We start from the raw sequence: 18,870 nt of genomic DNA, 5'->3' as shown, positions 1-18,870 counted from the left end.
TTGTGTGTCTTTGTTTGTTTTTGTATCATGATAGCCAATACTTCATTGCCCCCATTGGAAAACTGACTCAGATAATGCCATCTGCCATACTCCTAAAAACTAAAGTTCTTGCTGATAGAATGAAACATTCCTTCCTGTTGGTTTGGATGTGTCCTTTAGGAATCACTGCTACATTAATATACTCAAATCATCAGAGTAGATCAGGTAACAAAAAATATATATATTTTAAAATAATAATATATTAATGGAAACAGCAAATACAGGATAGAGTAACAACTGTCTTACTAAACAAGGTCAAGGACAATGGCAAACTATAGGTTCAAACTTTGAAGCAAATAGTAATCAATGTAAATATTCCTGGGCTGCCTCAGCCCCGCCCAGGCACACAGCAGTAGAATGGTTTTGCAAGCATCCTCAGGAGGGCTGGAGCCTTCTTTGCAGGACGAGAGGGAGGTTGAGGCTGGATCCATTCATCATTCTTTTGGGAGAGGCTCCTTTTCCTCAGCACAAAGTTGGGTTTTGTGTGAGGGTTCTTTGCATAAAATACATTGGCCTGCGCTGGAATCCTCAGCTCTGGGGAGAGAGGGGTGTACAAAAAGAAGGTGGCACTCAGGAGGTGCTCCCTAGGACACCCCAACCTCTGAGAGCCTGTGCCAGAAATGGCCTGAGCCACACACTTGAGAGCTCTCCAATTCAGCACCAATACCAACAAAGACAGCCTCCACAGTCCTCCCTGAGGAAAAACTAGGCAGAGCACTTCAACAGACCTAATGTCTGTTCCTACCAAAGGCTTTGGACTCCAGAACATCCCAGGTCCTCTTGCATCTGCCAAAGCACACCACTAGGGTTTGCATCTGAAATCTCCCACAAAAGGCTCCTGTGCCAAAGATTCAGACCCCACATGGGCCATCTTCATAGGTGGCTTTGGAGGGAAGCATTCGATGGTGAGTGCTCTGATGTCATCATGAAATTCTCATTCAAGATGAACATACTACTGGGAGGTAGGAGGGACTGGAAGAAAGGTTGGGTAAGGTTGGAGGAAGACCTCAACAGGGTTGCGCCCTGGGCAATAGTACCTTGGCCCTGTTGGCTCCACTGAATCCTCATCCTCCAAGTAGAGGTCCTCCTTCTCCTCTCTGTCTTTCCCTCTTCTCCCTCTCTCCCAGCCTCATTCTCTCTCCCATTCTATGCCTGTTTGGCAAGGGCTGAGGAGCTCTCCACTGCCACACACTAGAGCGTTATGGAGACCCTCAGGGCACAACCGAAGAGAAAGCTATGAAACCCGGAGAAACGGCCTTGGATTCCTCCTCTGAGTTATTTTCCTCAAGTATGGCCACAGTGAGGACAGGCTGACCAGCACAGATACCACATTAGAGCCATGCTTCTGTGTTGGTGGAGCCCGCCTCCATGTGGACCAGCCTCCGAGAATGGAGGCCACATCCCAAATGCTGCCCTACTAAGAACAATGGTTCCAAAGACCAGCAAAGGGAATGCTTCCCTCCAACATGGTGTATGGTCCAGTGGTGCCATGACCCCGAGTGGGGGAATACAACAGCCAGCTTCTCCTTCCTCTGACACCTGTTTCGTGCCACCCTCCTCTAACCTACAGCCTGTTCTCCATCCCTTCTGGGTTGGATGCGGGGATCTCTGCTATGAATTTCTTAGGCTACCAAGGCCTCAGACAGACTTCCTCTTCCAAAGGCTCTACTGACCTAACAGTACGTTAAGATAGGAGAAAATTGATCCTAGAACTCATAGGGATGGTGGTCTTCAGCGTACATAGGCTGGGATCATGGCTGCTGTGGTGTTTGGCTCACAAAAACCAACCAACCAACCAACCAAAAAGCTCTGGCATTATTATCAGATGAGCTTTGTGGCCGACGTGCTCAGGAAGCCCTCATGTGACTTTAGTTAGGGTTCTTAACCTGGTATGGTGATCACTCCTTGGCAAGTGGAGTCAGGTGCAGAAGACCATGGAATTTATCCAAAAACAGATGATTCAGGCTGTCTCCCAGCCTGTATTTTCTTTCCAATTTCATCCAGTTACTGCTTGCTAGAATCCTGGCACTACTCTGCCCAGGCAGTGGTTTTCTGGTCACAAAGAAGGCTTTCAATAGTACTGCTTCAGTCCACAAAAGTGCCAGTTCCATCTTTAGCCCATGCATTCCCATGTCCCCCTGAAACCACTCCTATCCCAGACCACGGAGCCATACGGCTCCTGGGAAGAGGCTTTCCTCCTCACTCCTCAATGATGTCAGCTTTGGATGCCTGTTCATGTCCAGGGGAGGGCACCTGGTGGGGGGCCGCAATAGCCACTGGGGTATACCATAGAACCTCGAGACCTTACACCAGCAGAAGTGCAGTTGGCTTTGTGCACGAGCCCCGACACACCGTGTTGGAGTGTTCTTGGGGGTCAGAGACTACTCTTTGGTGCAAAGAGTTGACCTGAGTCCACATCCTGACCCTTGCTCCCTGCCATCTGATTGTCCCACTTACTCTGACGGCGAGAGATGATTTGGCCCAGCTCATATTCCTCCGGCTTCTCCTGAGTAAGCAAGTGTAGCTCGAGGGCCCTGCGGATGACGACAGGAGCCCTATCCTGGCAGGTCACCTGGAGCAGCAAGGGAGACAGGCCTTCAGGAAATGGGCCTTGAAGTGACTACTCAAGAACAGTGGGCAGAGGCATTATGGAGGCACCTCAACTCTAAATACAAAGGCAACATCCATGACCCTACTACCTGAGGCTGGCCTCCTGCTCATCGCGTGGGCTCTTCCCATAAGCTACTGGCCAATCCTTGTACATAGGACTGCCTGGACCTGCCATTGCTCTTTGTGGAGCCACACTCCACTCGAGGTGAAAGGACCCCACTACCTGTATACACATGGAATCTCATCCCACAAGTTGGGAGGAATGGGACAGTGGCCTCCAAGATCCCAGGTCTGCCTGAGGATGCAGGCGGCATTTGGGGTAGCCCCGGCACAAAACCTAGAGGCTTTGGTCTGGATTGCCAGGGCCCAAAATAGACCCAGGAACATGACCACACACAGGAGTGCTGAAAGATAGCCACGAGAGCTCCTGGCCTCCAGAGGCTCAGTGCTGGCTGGGGTGTAGGAGGACACCTCATCCGGCAAGGGTGGTCATTGGAAATGGCTCCTGTCCTGCAGGTTACCTGGACATTTAGTGTGCTTGCTCCACATCCATATCGACTCTGCAGACAGACCCTCTCAGCTCCTTGTTCAAGGAACATGCAGAACCTCATACTGCTGTCCTCCTCCATGGACGCCAGCATCCCATACAGGGGAACCTGCAACCTAGGTCCTGTCCTATTCTCATCTGTCACCCATACCTGCCCCTGCCCTTCCAGACTGCATGCTTCCACCAGACACACAGACTCCCTCAGACATGGCGGTGGACAAGCTGCTGCTCTCCCTCATCTCAGCTCCGGCCCTTCACACTGACCTCTCCCTTCTTGATTCCCATCTATCCTCCTGATCATCCAGAAGCTCCAAATTCAAGAGGGCATGAGTAGTCCATGGTCTTGGGCCAGTGTCTGTTCCCCACCCAGGTGTAAGCACCAGGGGACACCCCTGCTCCCAGGCTTACCAGGACCGTCTTGGCCATCTTTGGACTTTGTGTTTCTAAGTGGACACGAATTAAGCAGGTGTCTCCCACCAGCTTGTGGGAAAGCGGCCTGGAGGACTTGCAGGTTGATTCTGAGAACTGTGGGGGATGGAACATCAGCTAAGCCCAGAAACAGAAAGCCACCCAGCCCGTCAGTTGGCTCTATGGGCTTCTTGCACATATGTCTAGGTGATGAAGCTTCTTATTTCCCCAGGTGGAAGTGGAATGGCAGCACAAGTACAGCTTGAATAAGGAACGAGTTTACCTCCTTTCCCTTGACCTGGGGGCGTTTCCTCACCATGAAATGATATTTTATTCATGGATTCATGGACAAATACATGAGTGAGTGGTCAGGGACCTTGATTTCTGCAGAGAGAAGTGGAGAGAATTGTTAGGTGGCACTCAAGGATTATACCACAAAACACCACCAACCCCTGAGAGTCTCCACCAGGGTGGGCCTGCACCAGAATTGAGAGCCCTCCAATCCAGCTACAGTGCCACCAAAGACTCCCTCAATGATTCTTCCCTGGAGAAGATGATGTACAGGATTCTAAACCAAAAGAGCACCTGACAATGGAAACAGCACCTTGGGCCCCGGAACTTTTCAGTGCAGGTCAGATCTGCCAAAGAGACACTGCTAGGCTTTGCATCGGGATTGGCAAAGGCTCCTGTGCTTAAGCCTTTCTCCACAGTGCAGCCATGCTCAGACATGGGCATTCAGGGAATCCTTGGATGAATCCACTTATGGATGAATATCGGAGGGGAGGTGGTATCCATCAGAGGTGTGTTGGGCATGGACATGGGAGGACTTCAGCAGGGTGATCCCTGGAGAACTCTATAGTTTTCTAGGTTCGCTCTCCTTCCCATTGTTTCTCATCATGAGCTGTCTGCTCGGTGCTTGTATTCTGGTTCTTGTTCTACTTCTGGCTCTTCTTTCTGTCCTGCATCTTCTTGTAGTTCTTTCTGGGTCTTTTTCTTGTTCTTACATGATTCCTTCTTGTTCTTTTTCTTGTGTATCTCCCTCCACCCTTCCTTCTGTTTCACCTCCTTCCTTTTCTTCTTCTTCCTCCTGCTCTTCAATGTGTGATCTTCTCCCCATTCAGGAATGTCCTCTTTCTCCTCCTCCTCCTCCTCCTCCTCCTCCTCCTCCTCCTCCTCCTCCTCCTCCTCCTCCTCCTTCTTTCTCTGGCAATGGTTGGGCGTCCTCTGAGGAGTTCAAATCTATCACATTCTTCTGCCCAGATGCAGCCTCGGTTCAGAACCCCAAGATGAAATCAGTTCTCAATCAATGGTCGGGAGTGAAACCAAGACCAAAGAAAAGTGACTTCCTTTCTTTGTCATTGTCACAGTCAGGAAAGACTGAATAACAGACACCGCATTCTGGATAGGCTTCTACCTGTGGTAGTCAACACCTCATCTGGACCAGGATTGCTAAAATAGATTCCCCCTCCAAAAAGCTTCCCCAATGAAAACAAGGTTTTCAAGATCTAGGAGAGGGCCAGCATCACTGCCACCCTCCTGCCATAAGGCATAGATGCCATCACACCTAGTGGGTTCCAGGCCCCCGGTAGTCCTCACTTTTGATGTCTGTTACACACAAACCTCCCCTGGTCTGGAGCTGCTCTCAACTGATGCTTGGGTTGAAAGTGTGTTTCTGAAATCACCTTCGTAGAATCTCAGTTTGGTAATTCCTTATTGACTGGCTTATTTTTGTACCAGGGATAAAACCAGAGGCACTTAAGCACTGAGACCATTCCCAGGCCTTTTGACTTGGGTACAGGGTCTCCCTAAGTTTCTGAGGCTGTTAGGAAATCCCCATCCTCCTGCGCAGCCTCCCAAGTCCCTGAGATTCACAGACACTGCCCCCTTGCTAGCTCCTTGCACCTCAGTCTTCCTCATGTGTAAGACAGAGCCAACCCAAATGAGGTGGTGTTTGAAAATGGGAAAACTCACTTACATGCCTGACAGATGGTGGGTTCTATTGTGGACAGGCTGGGATGGTGGAGGCTAGGGGTGTCTGGCTCACAAGAAAGGAAAGAGCACTGCATTGTGGACAGCTCAGCATTGTGGCCTATGTTTTTCAGATGCCCTTCTTAGTTGCTGGAAGGAATAATAACCTGGCCATTCTGATATCTTCAGGAGATGGTAACCCAGGCACAGAGGACTTGGAATTGTTCCAAAAAGAACCCAAACAGGTGTCCCCTGGCCTTGACTTCCTCTTCACTGAGTTCTGTTCCCAGTTGCTGCAATCCTGACATTCTTGTGAGTAGGCAGGACTTCTCATATCCTGGCTATGGATTGGGACCTGTGCTGCTTCCGTCCATCCAATGCGATCCAATCAGGACCCATGTTCTCCTCCTCTTCATTTGAAGGTATCCTTATCAGTGAGCCATAAACCAAACTGATGATCAATTGAGCCTCTCTCTTCCTTGCCCCTCATCGATATTAGCTTTGCATTGCCAGACCAGGTCCAGGGGAGAACACATTTAGGGAGGTCCAGCAGCCCCCTGGGGCCTCATTGAGCACCTCCACATTGGACACGCCCATCATTGCAGTTGGTTTCCTGCACCAGGCCCACCACACTCTGGCTATTTTGGGGCCAAGGCCCACTTTCTCTTGGCTGTGAGTTATCCTGAGCCCACTGTGGATCATTTCTCCCCACTGTCTGATTGTCCTACTTATTCTCATGCAGAGACATCATTCTCAGCAGCTCAAAGTTGTCCACATCCTCATGCTGCAACAAATTTTGGTCCAAGGCCCTGCGGATGAGGCTCGTCACCCTCTCCTGACAGGTCACCTGGATCAGGGTGGGACGAATGTCATCAGAGAATGGGTTTTAGAGGAGCTACCCATAAGATTCTGGTCAAACATTCAGGAGAAATCTCAGCTATATATACAAGGGCACAATCTTGTTATCCTGCTACCTGAGTGTGGCCTCCATATACCCCCTGGGTTCTTGCAACATGCTACTAGAACAATCTTGGTACAAATGTCCGCCTGTACCTGCCATCTCCCCTCCCCCTGGGGAGTCACATTCCACTCAGGTCAAAGGACCAAACTGCCTATGCACAGACACACTCTCATCTCACTGAGATGAGAGCAATGGGCCAGGGACCTGCGTGCCAAGTGTGCTCTGGGATGCAGGCTGCCTTTGTGGGTGCAAGAGGGAGATACACTGAAAATTTTGGTCCTGACTGCCCCGGGGTTGGCTGTGTCTCCTGCCTTCCACTGTGTGGACACCCAGGAGGCAGCTCTGCTGTCGGGCTTACCAGGATGCGCTTTGTCTCCCTCGGGCTCTGTCCCTCTTGGAGGACGTGAACCAAGCGGCTGTCTTCCACCTGCTCGCTGGAGTGAAGCAGTGAGGAGCTGCTACTGGTGACTTTTCTCATGCAGCGCTCATTGCTTTGGGTGGCCTGGGGCAATGGTCCTGCAGCCACTGCAGAGCTGCTGCTCACAGCTGCTGGGATCCTGGATGCCACTGCCATAGAAGGCTCCAAGAACTGTGGGGGATGACAACATCAGCAAAGCCCAGCACCTGCACCCCACCCAGCCTGGCAGTTGGCTCTATGGGCGTTCTACAACATCCATCCAGAACCTGAGGTTCTTGTCACCTTGGAGGATGTGGAGTGGCACCAGGAGTAAAGACTGAAGAAGGTGGCTGTTTACCTCCTTTGGCTTGACCTTGATCCACTTGCTGGCAGCTGTTTCCCGAAGAAGAAAGTTATAATCCACTCTGCCATCCAGGGCGTAATATACGTTCCCATCAGCAGGGATCCTCAGCTCTGGAGAGGCAGGGGCAGAGGCATGGTAGGTGACACTCAAGGAAGACACTACCCAACATCCCCCACAAGTGAGAGCCTCTGCCAGCTCAGGTCTCACACACAAACCTGAGAGCCCGCAAATCCAGCTACTGTTCCACCAAAGACTCCCCACTGATTCCTCCCTGAGGACCCTCTGTGCACAGGAGGTCCACTACAGGAACACCTTTCAAGGAAATAGCCCCTTGCACCCCAGAACCTCTCAGTTCACATTAACCTGCCAAAGAGAAACAGCTAGACTTTGCATCTGGATTGGCCCCCAAAGACTCATGTGTTGAAGGTTTTCTCCCCACTGCAGCAATGATCACAGGTGGGTTTGGGGAAAAGCACTTGAGGGTGGGTGCCTCCACCTTGCCAGTGGATTCATCCACTCATACAGGGCTATGCTAATTTGAGGGGTATGGATTGGAGGTGTGTTAGGCGTGGGTGGAGGATGTCCACAGCAGGGCTGTGCCATACAGAGAAATATGTTTCTCTTGAGTTCCCCACTTCTGCATTTCCTCATCAGTATAATTCTTATTCACAGTTTTAATCGATTTATTGTTATATTAGTTGTTTGGCTTGTGTTTCTCCTTCTTGTTCTTGTCCTTCTTCATTTTCTCCTCATGCTTCTTCTTATAGTCATCTTGAACTTCTTGTTCATTGTCTCCTCCTTCAACTCATTTTCATTTCATTTTTCTATTCCTCCTTCTCCTCCTCCTCTTCCTCCTCCTCCTCCTCTGCCATCTTCTTCTTCTTCTCCTTCTCCTCCTCCTCTTCCTCCTCTTAGTCCTCCTCCTCCTCCTCCTCCTCCTCCTCCTCCTCCTCCTCCTCCTTCTTCTTCTTCTTCTTCTTCTTCTTCTTCTTCTTCTTCTTCTCCTTTCTCTCTCTCTCTCTCTCTCTCTCTCTCTCTCTCTCTCTCTCTCTCTCTCTCTCTCTTTCCAAGAAGAGTTTACAAGCTGTGAAGGGTTCTATTCTACCACACACTTCTCTCTAGAAATGGCCTCTGGTCCTAAGTGGACTCAGTTTGCAATGAATAGAAAGATTGGAAGCCAGAAATGATTCTTCATTGAACTCCTTTTCTCATGTACTCATCTCAGTCAGGAAAGGCTGCCAAAGTAGGCACCCTGTGGTTGTCTGTCTTCTTTGACACAAGACAAAGGAGCCTCTCTTCTTGGCCCCTCATGGATAATAGCTTTGCAATGCCTCCTCAGACCAAGGAAAGAACACATGGTAGGCAGGTCCACAGCCCCTGGGGAACATGAAGAACCTGCAGATTTATGCCCCATCATTACACTTTGTTTCGCGCACAAGTCCCACCATACTCTTCCTGGGCATTGGGCCAACGCACACTGTGTTTTGGCTCCCAGTTATCCTGAGCCCACTGTGACTCACTGCTCCCTACCCTCTGATTGTTCCACTTACTCTGATGGTTCGAGACAATTTGCAGAAGCTCAAAGTTTTCTGGATCCTCCTGCTGGAGCAAGTGTGCATCTAGGGCCCTGCGGATAATGACTGGAACACTGTCCTGGCAGGTCACCTGAGCAGGGTTGGAGAAAGATCATCAGAGAGGGAATTGGGGAGTAGCTACCCAGAGGACAGTGCTCAAGGACAATCAGAGACAACTGGGCTCTCAACACAAGGGCACCATCTTGTTACCCTGCTACCTGAGGCCTTCATGTGATCATGTGGGGTCTTCCTATGTGCTTCTAGCCCAATCTTGGTACAAGAGTTTGCTTGAACCTGCTATGCCCTACAGGGAGAAGGGAACAACGACCAAACAGGCTTTGCACAGACACACTCTAGTCCCATCAAGATGGGAGGTATGGTCCAGTGAGCTTCCATATCCCTGCTCTGGTCTGGGATGCGGCAGCATTTGTGTGCAGATCAGGAACAATCCCTAGGTGCTTTGGTCCTGACAGCCAGGGCACAACACACACTCGGGACTCTTTAATGATAGGCATGGAAGCTGCTGGCCTCAAGAGTGTCAGTGCTTGCTGGGGTGTCAGGAGGTATGGACCCAGCAGGTGAGGTGGTTCAACATGGCTCCCCTGCAGCTGGACACCAGAGTCTCATGATGGATACTCCACACCCAGGAAAATTCTGCAGAGAGAGCCGCTAACTCTCTATTCACATACATGCAAACTAGGACACTAATGGACCCCTCCAAGGCCCCCAGTTGTCTGTGACCCACACCTACCCACCCTAATCATCCCACAATGGCTCCCTTCCCTTCAACCAGCAACATATCCCCTCCCACACACAAGAAAATGACTGCCAACTCCTCTGCTTCAACCTCCACTGTTCAATATACTCCTCCTCAATACCAAGGTCAGTAGAGGACGGCCTGTACCCTCGATAGTTCTCTGACCTCTGAACCCAGCACTCGCTCCTGCACTTCTGGCCTGCACACCCCAAAACACGCAGGCCCACTCCCACCCAGACCTGGCATGCTGCTGCTCCCCGCCTCTCAGGTCAAGCTCTTAACACCGAACTCTCTCTTCCTCATTTTCTGCTCTCCTTCCTGACCTTTCAGAAGCTCCAATTCAAGAAGACAGGCCTAGTCCAAGGTGTTTGCTGTGGACTCGGTCTTCCCCAGTGTGGGCTCCCAGGAGACTCCCCTGCTCGAAGACTCACCAGGATGCTCTTATACTTTGTTGTCCTTTCGTTTTCCAGGTAGACGTGAATGAGGCAGCTGCCACCCACCCGCTTGTTGTACTGGGGCTGTGAGGAGTTCCTAGTGGAGACCCCTGATGTCCTGGACTCTGGCTCTGCCCCTTCCCAGGGAGAAGGCTCTGGCTCTGGGGTTGGCTTAGGAGCCGTGACAGGAACTGAGCTTGTAGCTAGAGGAGAAAAGATGCCAACATGACTGCCTTGCCCTGACCTTCGCACAGACAGACAATACCCCTGCTGCCAGGAAGAACTCAGGCCCTTAGCCCACACAGGACCTCTTTGCAGACTGGGGTCACTTCCTGAGTGGACAAAGGCTTATCCTAATTTCCATCCCAACACCAGGCATACAGACTCCCCGCAGTGGGACAACAGTCGGACCTTTCCTCATAAACCCTTAGGTGCTCACCCCAGTCCGCCTGGCTCTCAGGCTCTGCCTGGCTTGATTTGCCATCGTCAGTCTGGGCCGGCAGGTGGTGGGCTTGGTGCTCCAGGTTCAAGCCACCCAGAAGGAGCCACATGGATAGCAGCAGCAGCAGCTGCAGACTCAGAGAGCCCGGAGGCTGATGGGAAGCCTCGGTGTAGAAGTCCACCCAGGTCCCCGGGAAGGAAGGTGAGGCACTGTGGGGAGGCAGGAGTGGAGTCAGCAAAACCCTGGCCTTGCCTTCGCCACGGCCTCCAGAGCAAACCTCTGACGCTACACTCCTGAACCTTCCCTGGCTCTGCACACACCAGTCCACCTCAGACAAGTCACAGTGGCTGTACAGGCAGGGACAGGACAGGTCGCGAGGCAAAGAACCTTCAATGAAGGAGCATTAGATCCATGGTATGACCAGCTCTCCCCTCCTCTGGGCAGGCCTGACACTCTTCTTCCTCTTGGCTACGTGCTCTCCAACCTGGATCGCACCTTCCAGGAGTGTCTGTCCTCCTGCCCACTCTTCTCAGGGCTCCAGAGACACCTCCCCCCTGGCATGGGCTGCAATGCTACCTCATTCTCTGTGAGCTCTCACTGAGTCCCCCTGAGCAGCAACGGACCTCTCTTTTCCCATGAGTGCAGAGCACATCTCTGTGGCCCTGGGGGAGGACTGGGAGGTGTAGTGTGGGGGGATCCATTGTCCCAGGGCCTTCCCCAGAGGACCATGACTACCTACAACTCCCTGCCTTACCCCTCCTACTGTTGAAGCCCCGGAGCTTACACTGCATGCAGGAAACAGAATTGGGGAGAACAGTCTTTCCTCAGCCTTCCCAAGTCAAATCACCTTGCAAGTCCCTATTCTGGAAACAGGGGCCCACCCTCTTGACCCCAAGCCCATTCCATGTTGAAGTTGGTCCAGGGTCCACCATGTTCACTGAAGAGGACAACGTGCAGTTATGCCTCATGGAGTCAGGGATGCTGTCACATGTAGGATATGTACTCATGGCACCTGCGGTTTCAGGCTGACCCCCATGAAAAGGGACACAATGGCAGTCATTTGCACCCCATCTTTCACTGAATTATGAAACGTGACTGGAAACGTGTCTTCACACAGTGGGTGCTTTCTCCTTGTTCATCAGTGAATGAGCCCAAATTGCTGATTCCCACATATCTCTCTGGTTGTGGGAGCTGCCATCTCCAAAGCCCCCATGCAGCTATGTCCCAGCTAGGAAGCTCTGGCCCACTATGGAAACTAACATGTCTTTATTAATCCAAAAGTGCTTTGCCCAAGGCCCGAGTTTTGAGACGCCTCTGGCACAGATCTACTTTCTTCACGAAGCCAACATCACACCAGAAAGACCACCTGGCCTCACTGAGTCCACCTGGGAATGAGCTCAGTGCATACCTTTGAGCTGTGGTGCCCAGTGTGTGGGGACTGCTCCACGGACGTCTGTGGATCAGCTGGAGTCAGGATGGTTTCTCTGCCTGAGAGGGGGGAGTTCACTCCCCTTGCAAGGCTGTGGCAGGCACCTCCAGGACTCGTCCCACTCGGGGCTGACATTCCACTATGAGCGTGGTCCTCTATCTCACTAGGTATCACAAACCTTTGGGTCCCTGAGAGGTACATGGCAGCCCCAAGACCCAGGCATGAGGGGGCTACACACTTGGGCTTCGTGGTCTGGTGCTTACCTTGGGAACAAGAGATCCAGCACCTGCTGGGTGGGGATGAAATCCCAGGAGATTAACCCCATGTTGCTGCTGAAATGTAGGTTCCTCCCACACATGTCAGGCAGGAGCTCATTCCTAAGCTGGTCCTGCCTGTAAGGTACAAGGCTCTGTACCCTGAAGGGCTCCTCCGTGTTCTGATCATTTTCACCCTGGGTTGGGACCAAGAATGGTGGGTTCAAAATGGAAATGGTGACAAACAGAAAAATGCCTTGTGCCAATACACTAGAGTCAAAGCACAATGGGACAGTTCCCATCAGTACAAACACACACACACACACACACACACACACGCAGTCAGAATAGGAGTCCTGGGCCATTCATCAGGGATCAGACTAGAGGGCCTGCTGGGCTCCCCTGCCCTGTGCTACTCACTGTTACTCCTGAGCTCCTCTGCGACAATTGCCAGAGGCTCTGGCGTCTAAGATGAAGCCTCACCCAGTGTATCCACAAAAGGGCTAGTGGGCCCCCCTGAGATTCCTGGGAGCCTGAGGCTCGGCATTGTTTGCAACCACAGGAGAACATCCTTCTCACTCCCGTGTCTCCAACCAAATGAGCTCGGATGGCTTGGTCAGTGAAGTGGGTGCCTGGATACCAGGGTTCCATGTTCTGTTTGATCCATTGTCAAGGCGATGATGTCATTTCCTGTGCCCATACCTGAGCCTCTTTTCACATAAGACCACTTTCAAAAGCCCTATGGGCTGCTGATTTCTCCTCCATGCCTACCCATATAAGGTGCGCATGTGTTCACCAACAACTACCCAAATACCCCCACCAGCGTCTGCCCTGCTTGGTGCCAGTAGAGTTCCAGCTTGGAGCCTTCAAAAATGCATTCACAACCAGTCCTTCCCACTCAGCAGCTTTTGGACCCTGGTCCCATCATTGTGCAACTCATGGTGTGCCCAGTCTTTTCTGGAAAGTAGGGTAGCATCTAATCTCTAGGGTTATTGTGTCTATTGGCCCATAACACCCTCTATTCTCTCTGAAACCAGAGATGGGACTCACAGGTGGCTAAAGCACAAATGTAGAGATGGGACAATCACAAGAAGGGGAGAGACAAAGAATGCACCCCAACTCAATCAGGCCTGTGTCCCACACAGGGACGTGGCCAATGTCCGTCCCATCCTGGCTGCAGTTCCCACTCTGCACCATGGCAAGTTGGAGGCGACTGAGATGCAGAGGCTGCTCCCCTCTGCCCTACAACTTCCCAAGGCTTCTCCTAAGAATTCCAAAGGGCCCAAGTGCATCGAGTGTTGGGGTCTCACAGAGACTCCGAGGTACCACAGCATCCTGCTGCCCAGAACCAGTTCACCCCTCACCTCAAGGGGGCTCAGCCTCTGGATTCATGGGAATTGAAGTGGGTATAGGTGATGGGATATCATCTCCAAGACTGAGTTATGCCAAGTCCATGACCCCTGTCTGCATCCCTGTCTCCAGCACCACTTCCCTCTCTCTCTTTCCTCCTCAGAGCAAACAAATCCATTTAGCAAGTGTGTCCTGTGATAAAGACATGACAGTCACCCATCCTCTCATTACAAAAACACTGAGGCTCAGCCAACATGGATCCTACCAGGAACACAGGCATGAACTCAGACTCTGATCCTCCCAGCCGAGCCTCAGTGGAGGCTGGACTCCCAGCCTCCTGAGTCAAGGAAACAGAGGTGCCTAGCCGAGCCACCTTGGATGCAGCCGCACACAAACTGAACTTATCAATGCCTCTTGCTCTCAGTTGTGAGTAAGAGGGGAGGTGGTGTCTCACAACCCTGGACATCAAGTGCAGTCTCCAGGCTTTGGGGTGTGCCCTGGCCTCTCTCTATCTGCCCAGGCCCTCCAACCCACACTGGCCTTTTACCCAACCTCCTCCTAGGGCCAAACTCAATCCTGCCTCTCAATTTCTGCTGCCTTCCCCAACACACTGCTCCCCAAAATGAGCGGGGCTGGCTCTCTGTTATCATGCTGGTGCCAGCAGCAATGCCACCCCACTGACATAATTCTGAGTCCCAACCTAGGCACTCCAGCTGTCCTTGCCACACCTGGCCTGTTTGGGCTCTGGCTCTTGCTCTTTTCATTCATGTGCATGTGTTTTGAGGTTTTGTTTCTCCCACTGCAGAACTGCAGCTGGAGCAGGGTAGAGCTCATGAGGGTGACATTCTGAGCCACATCCAATCCCATCAGGACTGTTAACTGGGGTGACTGCTGGAACACGGTGATGAGTGAACACATGGGAGGTGGTTGGGCCCACCTTGCCTCTGAGGGGCTTCCTTTCAGGACAGGAGTGCTAGGGATGGGAGCCCCTGGCGTGGGACGCTTTGGACAAGGCGTGACCATGGGCTCTCCTCCCTGGCAAAAATGGCTCCACTGAGCATGGAGAGCACTGTCATTCCTGGTGGCTAACAACAGCCCTGGACCCCAGTAAGGACCCCACACTCAAGACCTACTCCTGAGTGTGCGTGTCCTCAAGGAAATGAGGTCTCCTGATCCCAGGTGCAAAGGGGTAAGTCCTCTAACTCCAGGGGCCATGAAGGGACTTCTGAGTTTCCCTTGTCCTTCTTTCCCTCTGCTGAACCCACGGTTTCCTCACACTGACCACAGTTAGGACCCTGGCCTCATTCCCCAATGAGGATCATTAGGCTCCATAGAGGACAGTCTCTAAGATGCTCAGTGGACCAACACCCTCTGCACAATGCATAACCCTATTCACTCAAGATGCAAGAGGATTTCTATTCAGGAAAACCAGGAAAGGGAGAGCCTTTCTCAAGGACACAAGGACATTAGTGAGTGAGGGAGTGATTAATGGAGAACTATTTCCACCACCAACTTCCAGGAGCATATATGGCCCTTTGGGCACAGGTCCATACCCTTTTTTTCCAATCAAGTTTTTCAGAGAAGTGAGACTGCCTTCTAGATGGCACCTCCACACTAAGGGGGTCTCCTACTTCTTCCACAGGTACGTAGTGGGCAATGGGCCTCCCACTATGTGCATCCGAGAACACTCTGTGGGCATCTGTAGCCTTTCAAGACCCTGGAAACCATGCGGGCAGCCCAGCACCAGCAGAGCATTTGTGCACATCACAACAATCACCCCGGGTGAGAACTCTCCATTCCACTCTGTACTATGCCCTGCCATCTGTACACATCAGTCCAACCCCTCTCCTTCCTGTTTCTTGATTATACTACCATGGTTCCCACACATGGATGCCAGGGTGCTTGTGGCCCACTCCAGCCAGGAACAAATGACACAGTGGAATGTGTTTGGGAACTTCTGGATGACGGGAAGTCCCACCCTCCAGGTTTTCATCTTCAATGTAATGAGTGCAGAGGGAGCCAGGAGGGCTCTGTCAGGTACAGAGGTGGGAGCTGACTGAGCCTCAACTAAGTGCCCAGGACTCTGGGTTCAGAGCTGGTGTTATGTGGAATTGTTGAGAGACGTGAAGAAAACCCAGCTCACTGTATGCAGAGACAGCAGATGCCCTCACGTGGTCAGGCTGCTGTGCTTCTCAGAGCCCCGAGATGTTCCACGGGTGTGGAGGTGGGGAACCCACGTGCCAGCCCAGGCTGCTCCTGAGCACCTCTACCTGGATTCGAAGCACGTGACTCTGCATCAGAGTCATCACATCAATGTATCCCAGCCCCCACCCCAAAAGTTCTCTCAGAGACACTGAGATTCCGCTGGCTCTGGACTTGCCCTTTCCTCTGGGATCCTGGGGTCCCATTAATTAGGAGGTCACACCAATTCTCAGCTCACGGGCTGGTCCTACTCAGATCCCAGGAGTATCCAGGCATTGCTTCTATTTATAGTCCATCATGACCCAGGACACTGTGGACACGTATTGCACTCACCTAAGGAAACCACCAGGCCCAGGGCCTTCGCGCCACTGGCCTGCAGAGACCTGGAGGAGGAGGCAACCTATAGGCTGCGGGGAACCCAAGACCCTAGATCCTGGGATCTGAGCTGGACAGACAGCTCATGTGCACACAGTCACCACTGTCACTGAGAGTGCATTTGAAACACCCACAGAGTTGGCAGAGGACCTGGTATGCCCACGAGTGGGGGCGAACTGCATCCTTTGAAAATGATCGTGTCCAGAGAAAGGCAAATTTTGTAGGATTTCACTTATCTCAGATTCTCAATTATCAGGTTCATTAAAAGATAAAGTACAATGTTCTTTTCCTGGGCCTCAAGGGCACTAGAATTCAGCACTGATGGCAAGAGTATGTCCACGTGAGTTCTGGAGATGCAGGGTGGCGACACCTATACACCAACATAAACATGGTTAATGCCACTCAACTGTGTACTCCAAAATGGTTTAATTACAAAACGGATGTTTGGTGTCAATTACCACAATGTAAACACTTGGGAGACTGCTGATTGACTCATCTTAGCATAGTTTGCGTTGTGATGGCAGAATACAAGACACTGGGTAATTCATAGCACAGATTTTGTTTCTCAAATTTGGGAGGCTGGAAGACCAAGACCGGGGGCCAAATGTATGAACGTTCTTGTTGTGTCCTCCTGGGGAAGCAGGTGAAACAGGGACAAGGGCTGCTTTGAGAAGCCCTTTCCTATGGAAGGAGAATCCATGGCCTAAGCACATCTTCAAGTTCCCACCCGCTAACACATCATAATGCAGAGACAGAATAGAATGACAGCTCATGCTCCCCAGAACATCCCAACTTCTTGGCAGGACTCCATTTCTGCAACATTTCACAAGTCGATTTTGGATAAGACAAGAGTTAAGCTGAACACATGGGGAGAGGGCTCCCTTCTCGTCTGCTGCTTGCAGTGTTGCAGGTGGCCTTACAAGCCATCACTGAGGTTCTGCACAACAGCTCCGACTGCCCTCCTACCACATCCCCATGGGGCTGACTCACACACAAGTCCTGAACACTCCCAAGTCCAGAAACCAGAAATGTTACAAGAAATCCAAGGGAGATTTGTTCAAAGTCCGCCCAAAACACCAGTCCACACAGGCTCAAGTCTCTTACAAAAATGCCAGAGTATTTGCATCTAAACGCTGCATATCTTCTTCCTGTAGCACTTCCATTATCTCTAGATGACTTCTGACACCTAACACAATGAAAGGGCAATGTCATTCTCTGTAACACTGTAAGATCCAGGAAACAATGAGGAGACAAGTATCTGTCCAGAGAGACACAATTCCTTTCCTAATAGTTTGGTTTTTCCAGCTGGTGGGGACCATAGATGCAGAAGAATGGGTGCAGGGCCAACTGCACTTTCTTGCTTTGCATTGAGGGGAGGAAACACTGCAGCCAGGATGAGGGCTTCTAGGAGCTGATATCCTTCAATTCAACATCAGGACACATCTGACCTTCAGGCCAGAAGACTTTCTAGCAGGGGATCCAAGGACTTGCCTACTGTGGGAGGAATCCAAAAGAATAACATACTTCAAAGGGCATCAAAGAGGTTCAGGAGGGAGGGAGCCAACCCAATTTTCTAGACCACTTTTAGAGGTCAGGGGGTGGGTTCCAGTGCAAAACACCACAGTCCCATGGAGAATTCTGCAGTGTGTTGGTGATTAAGGAGAATGTGTGAATCCAGGGGTCACTAGGTCCTATCAGCCATAAGGAGGGAACCTGCCATAAAGGAACGAGGACAAGGGTACGAGGAAGGCTCATTGGGGGGAGATCTGAAGGAAGGAAAGTGTACTCATCAGAAAAGTGTTCCCTGAAAATTGTTAGCCACCCAAAATTCATGTGCACTTGTGTGGAAAAAGAGTCTTTGTAGAGTGATGAAGATAAGAGCTCACATGATGGATCACAGCATCAACTGGGACCAAATCCAATATGTGATATTCTTGTAGGAAGAGGGAAGTCTGGACCCAGAGACCAGGGAGACTTGGGGATACAGCCTATGTGAGGTTGGAGCCAGGAGGGGATGCCCATACGGGAACCACAGATCGTGGGCAGCAGGAGGAGAGTGGGAAAGGGCTGGGAGAGTTGGGGGGACAGTCCCCTAGGAACCTGTGAGGGGTTGTGGCACTGGGACAGCCCAACACCTACTGTGTTGAGCCTCTGGAGCTCAACGGAAGACCCTTCCTCGGTTGTCGGCCACCCAGGTGACAGGGTTTGGTTGCAGCAGCCTAGGACCCAGCTGAAGGTCTGAGCATGTTGGCCATGCAGGGTGGATCTGGACCGCAGATAAGCCCTGATGACTGTAGGGTCTCAGCCCTGTGTCAAAACAAGCACCAAGTCAGGCCAGGTGGGGAAAGGGCTAGGCACACACTGGGGGCTGGTGTTACTGGGAGCACTTCTGGCCCCAATTCCCTGATCTGCTGCCAACACAGGCTACAGAGGAGGGTAGAGGGACACAGAGCATGGATCTGCCCCACTCAGTGGGCCCAGGCATACACCATGGCCAGCAGCCTCGTGCCATGCCCAGTGAGTCCTGAAGCGGCCCCCTCTTCCCATCCTGAGAGCTCTTCCCTTCCTCATGTGCCACTACCTCCCCACTGTCTCTGGTCCTCTGGCAGTTTATTATTTAAGTTAAAAAAAAACAGGTCTTGGTACTCAAAAATATTTGATTTGCAAATCCTCATCCCCCAACCCCAATATTTTCATTATTTCCTTAACATATGAAATTTTAGTCGCAGAAAGGCAGAAAGTTAATTTTGTATAATACA

At 51.5% G+C, this 18,870-nt stretch overlaps 1 protein-coding gene across 5 annotated transcripts; it reads right to left on the bottom strand.

The window, feature by feature from the left end:
- Window positions 1-200: 200 nt before the first annotated feature.
- LOC114105562 (uncharacterized) lies at window positions 201-16,117 on the bottom strand. Of its 5 annotated transcripts, XM_071607231.1 has the most exons (10): window positions 16,070-16,117; window positions 12,194-12,381; window positions 10,499-10,710; window positions 10,057-10,262; window positions 8,845-8,959; window positions 7,289-7,404; window positions 6,892-7,122; window positions 3,605-3,721; window positions 2,497-2,611; window positions 201-573 (listed from the first exon to the last, which is right to left on the bottom strand). In XM_071607231.1, the coding sequence occupies exons 2-10, from the start codon at window positions 12,286-12,288 to the stop codon at window positions 368-370; spliced, it is 1,413 nt and encodes a 470-aa protein (XP_071463332.1). In that variant the 5' UTR covers window positions 12,289-12,381; window positions 16,070-16,117; the 3' UTR covers window positions 201-367. The 5 variants fall into 5 exon arrangements, 4 of the variants coding, with proteins under 4 accessions (XP_071463332.1, XP_071463331.1, XP_071463334.1 ...); XM_071607230.1 differs by lacking the exon at window positions 16,070-16,117 and having other exon boundaries at window positions 12,194-12,737; XR_011706161.1 differs by lacking the exons at window positions 201-573; window positions 2,497-2,611; window positions 16,070-16,117 and adding an exon at window positions 3,888-3,988 and having other exon boundaries at window positions 3,636-3,721; window positions 12,194-12,753.
- Between the last annotated feature and the right edge of the window lie 2,753 nt (window positions 16,118-18,870).

Source organism: Marmota flaviventris, unplaced genomic scaffold (assembly GCF_047511675.1).
Source record: "Marmota flaviventris isolate mMarFla1 unplaced genomic scaffold, mMarFla1.hap1 Scaffold_280, whole genome shotgun sequence".
Classification (NCBI taxonomy): Eukaryota; Metazoa; Chordata; class Mammalia; order Rodentia; family Sciuridae; genus Marmota; species Marmota flaviventris.
The sequence above is the reverse complement of the archived record's forward strand: the minus strand, read 5'-3'. Positions and strand labels throughout refer to the sequence as shown.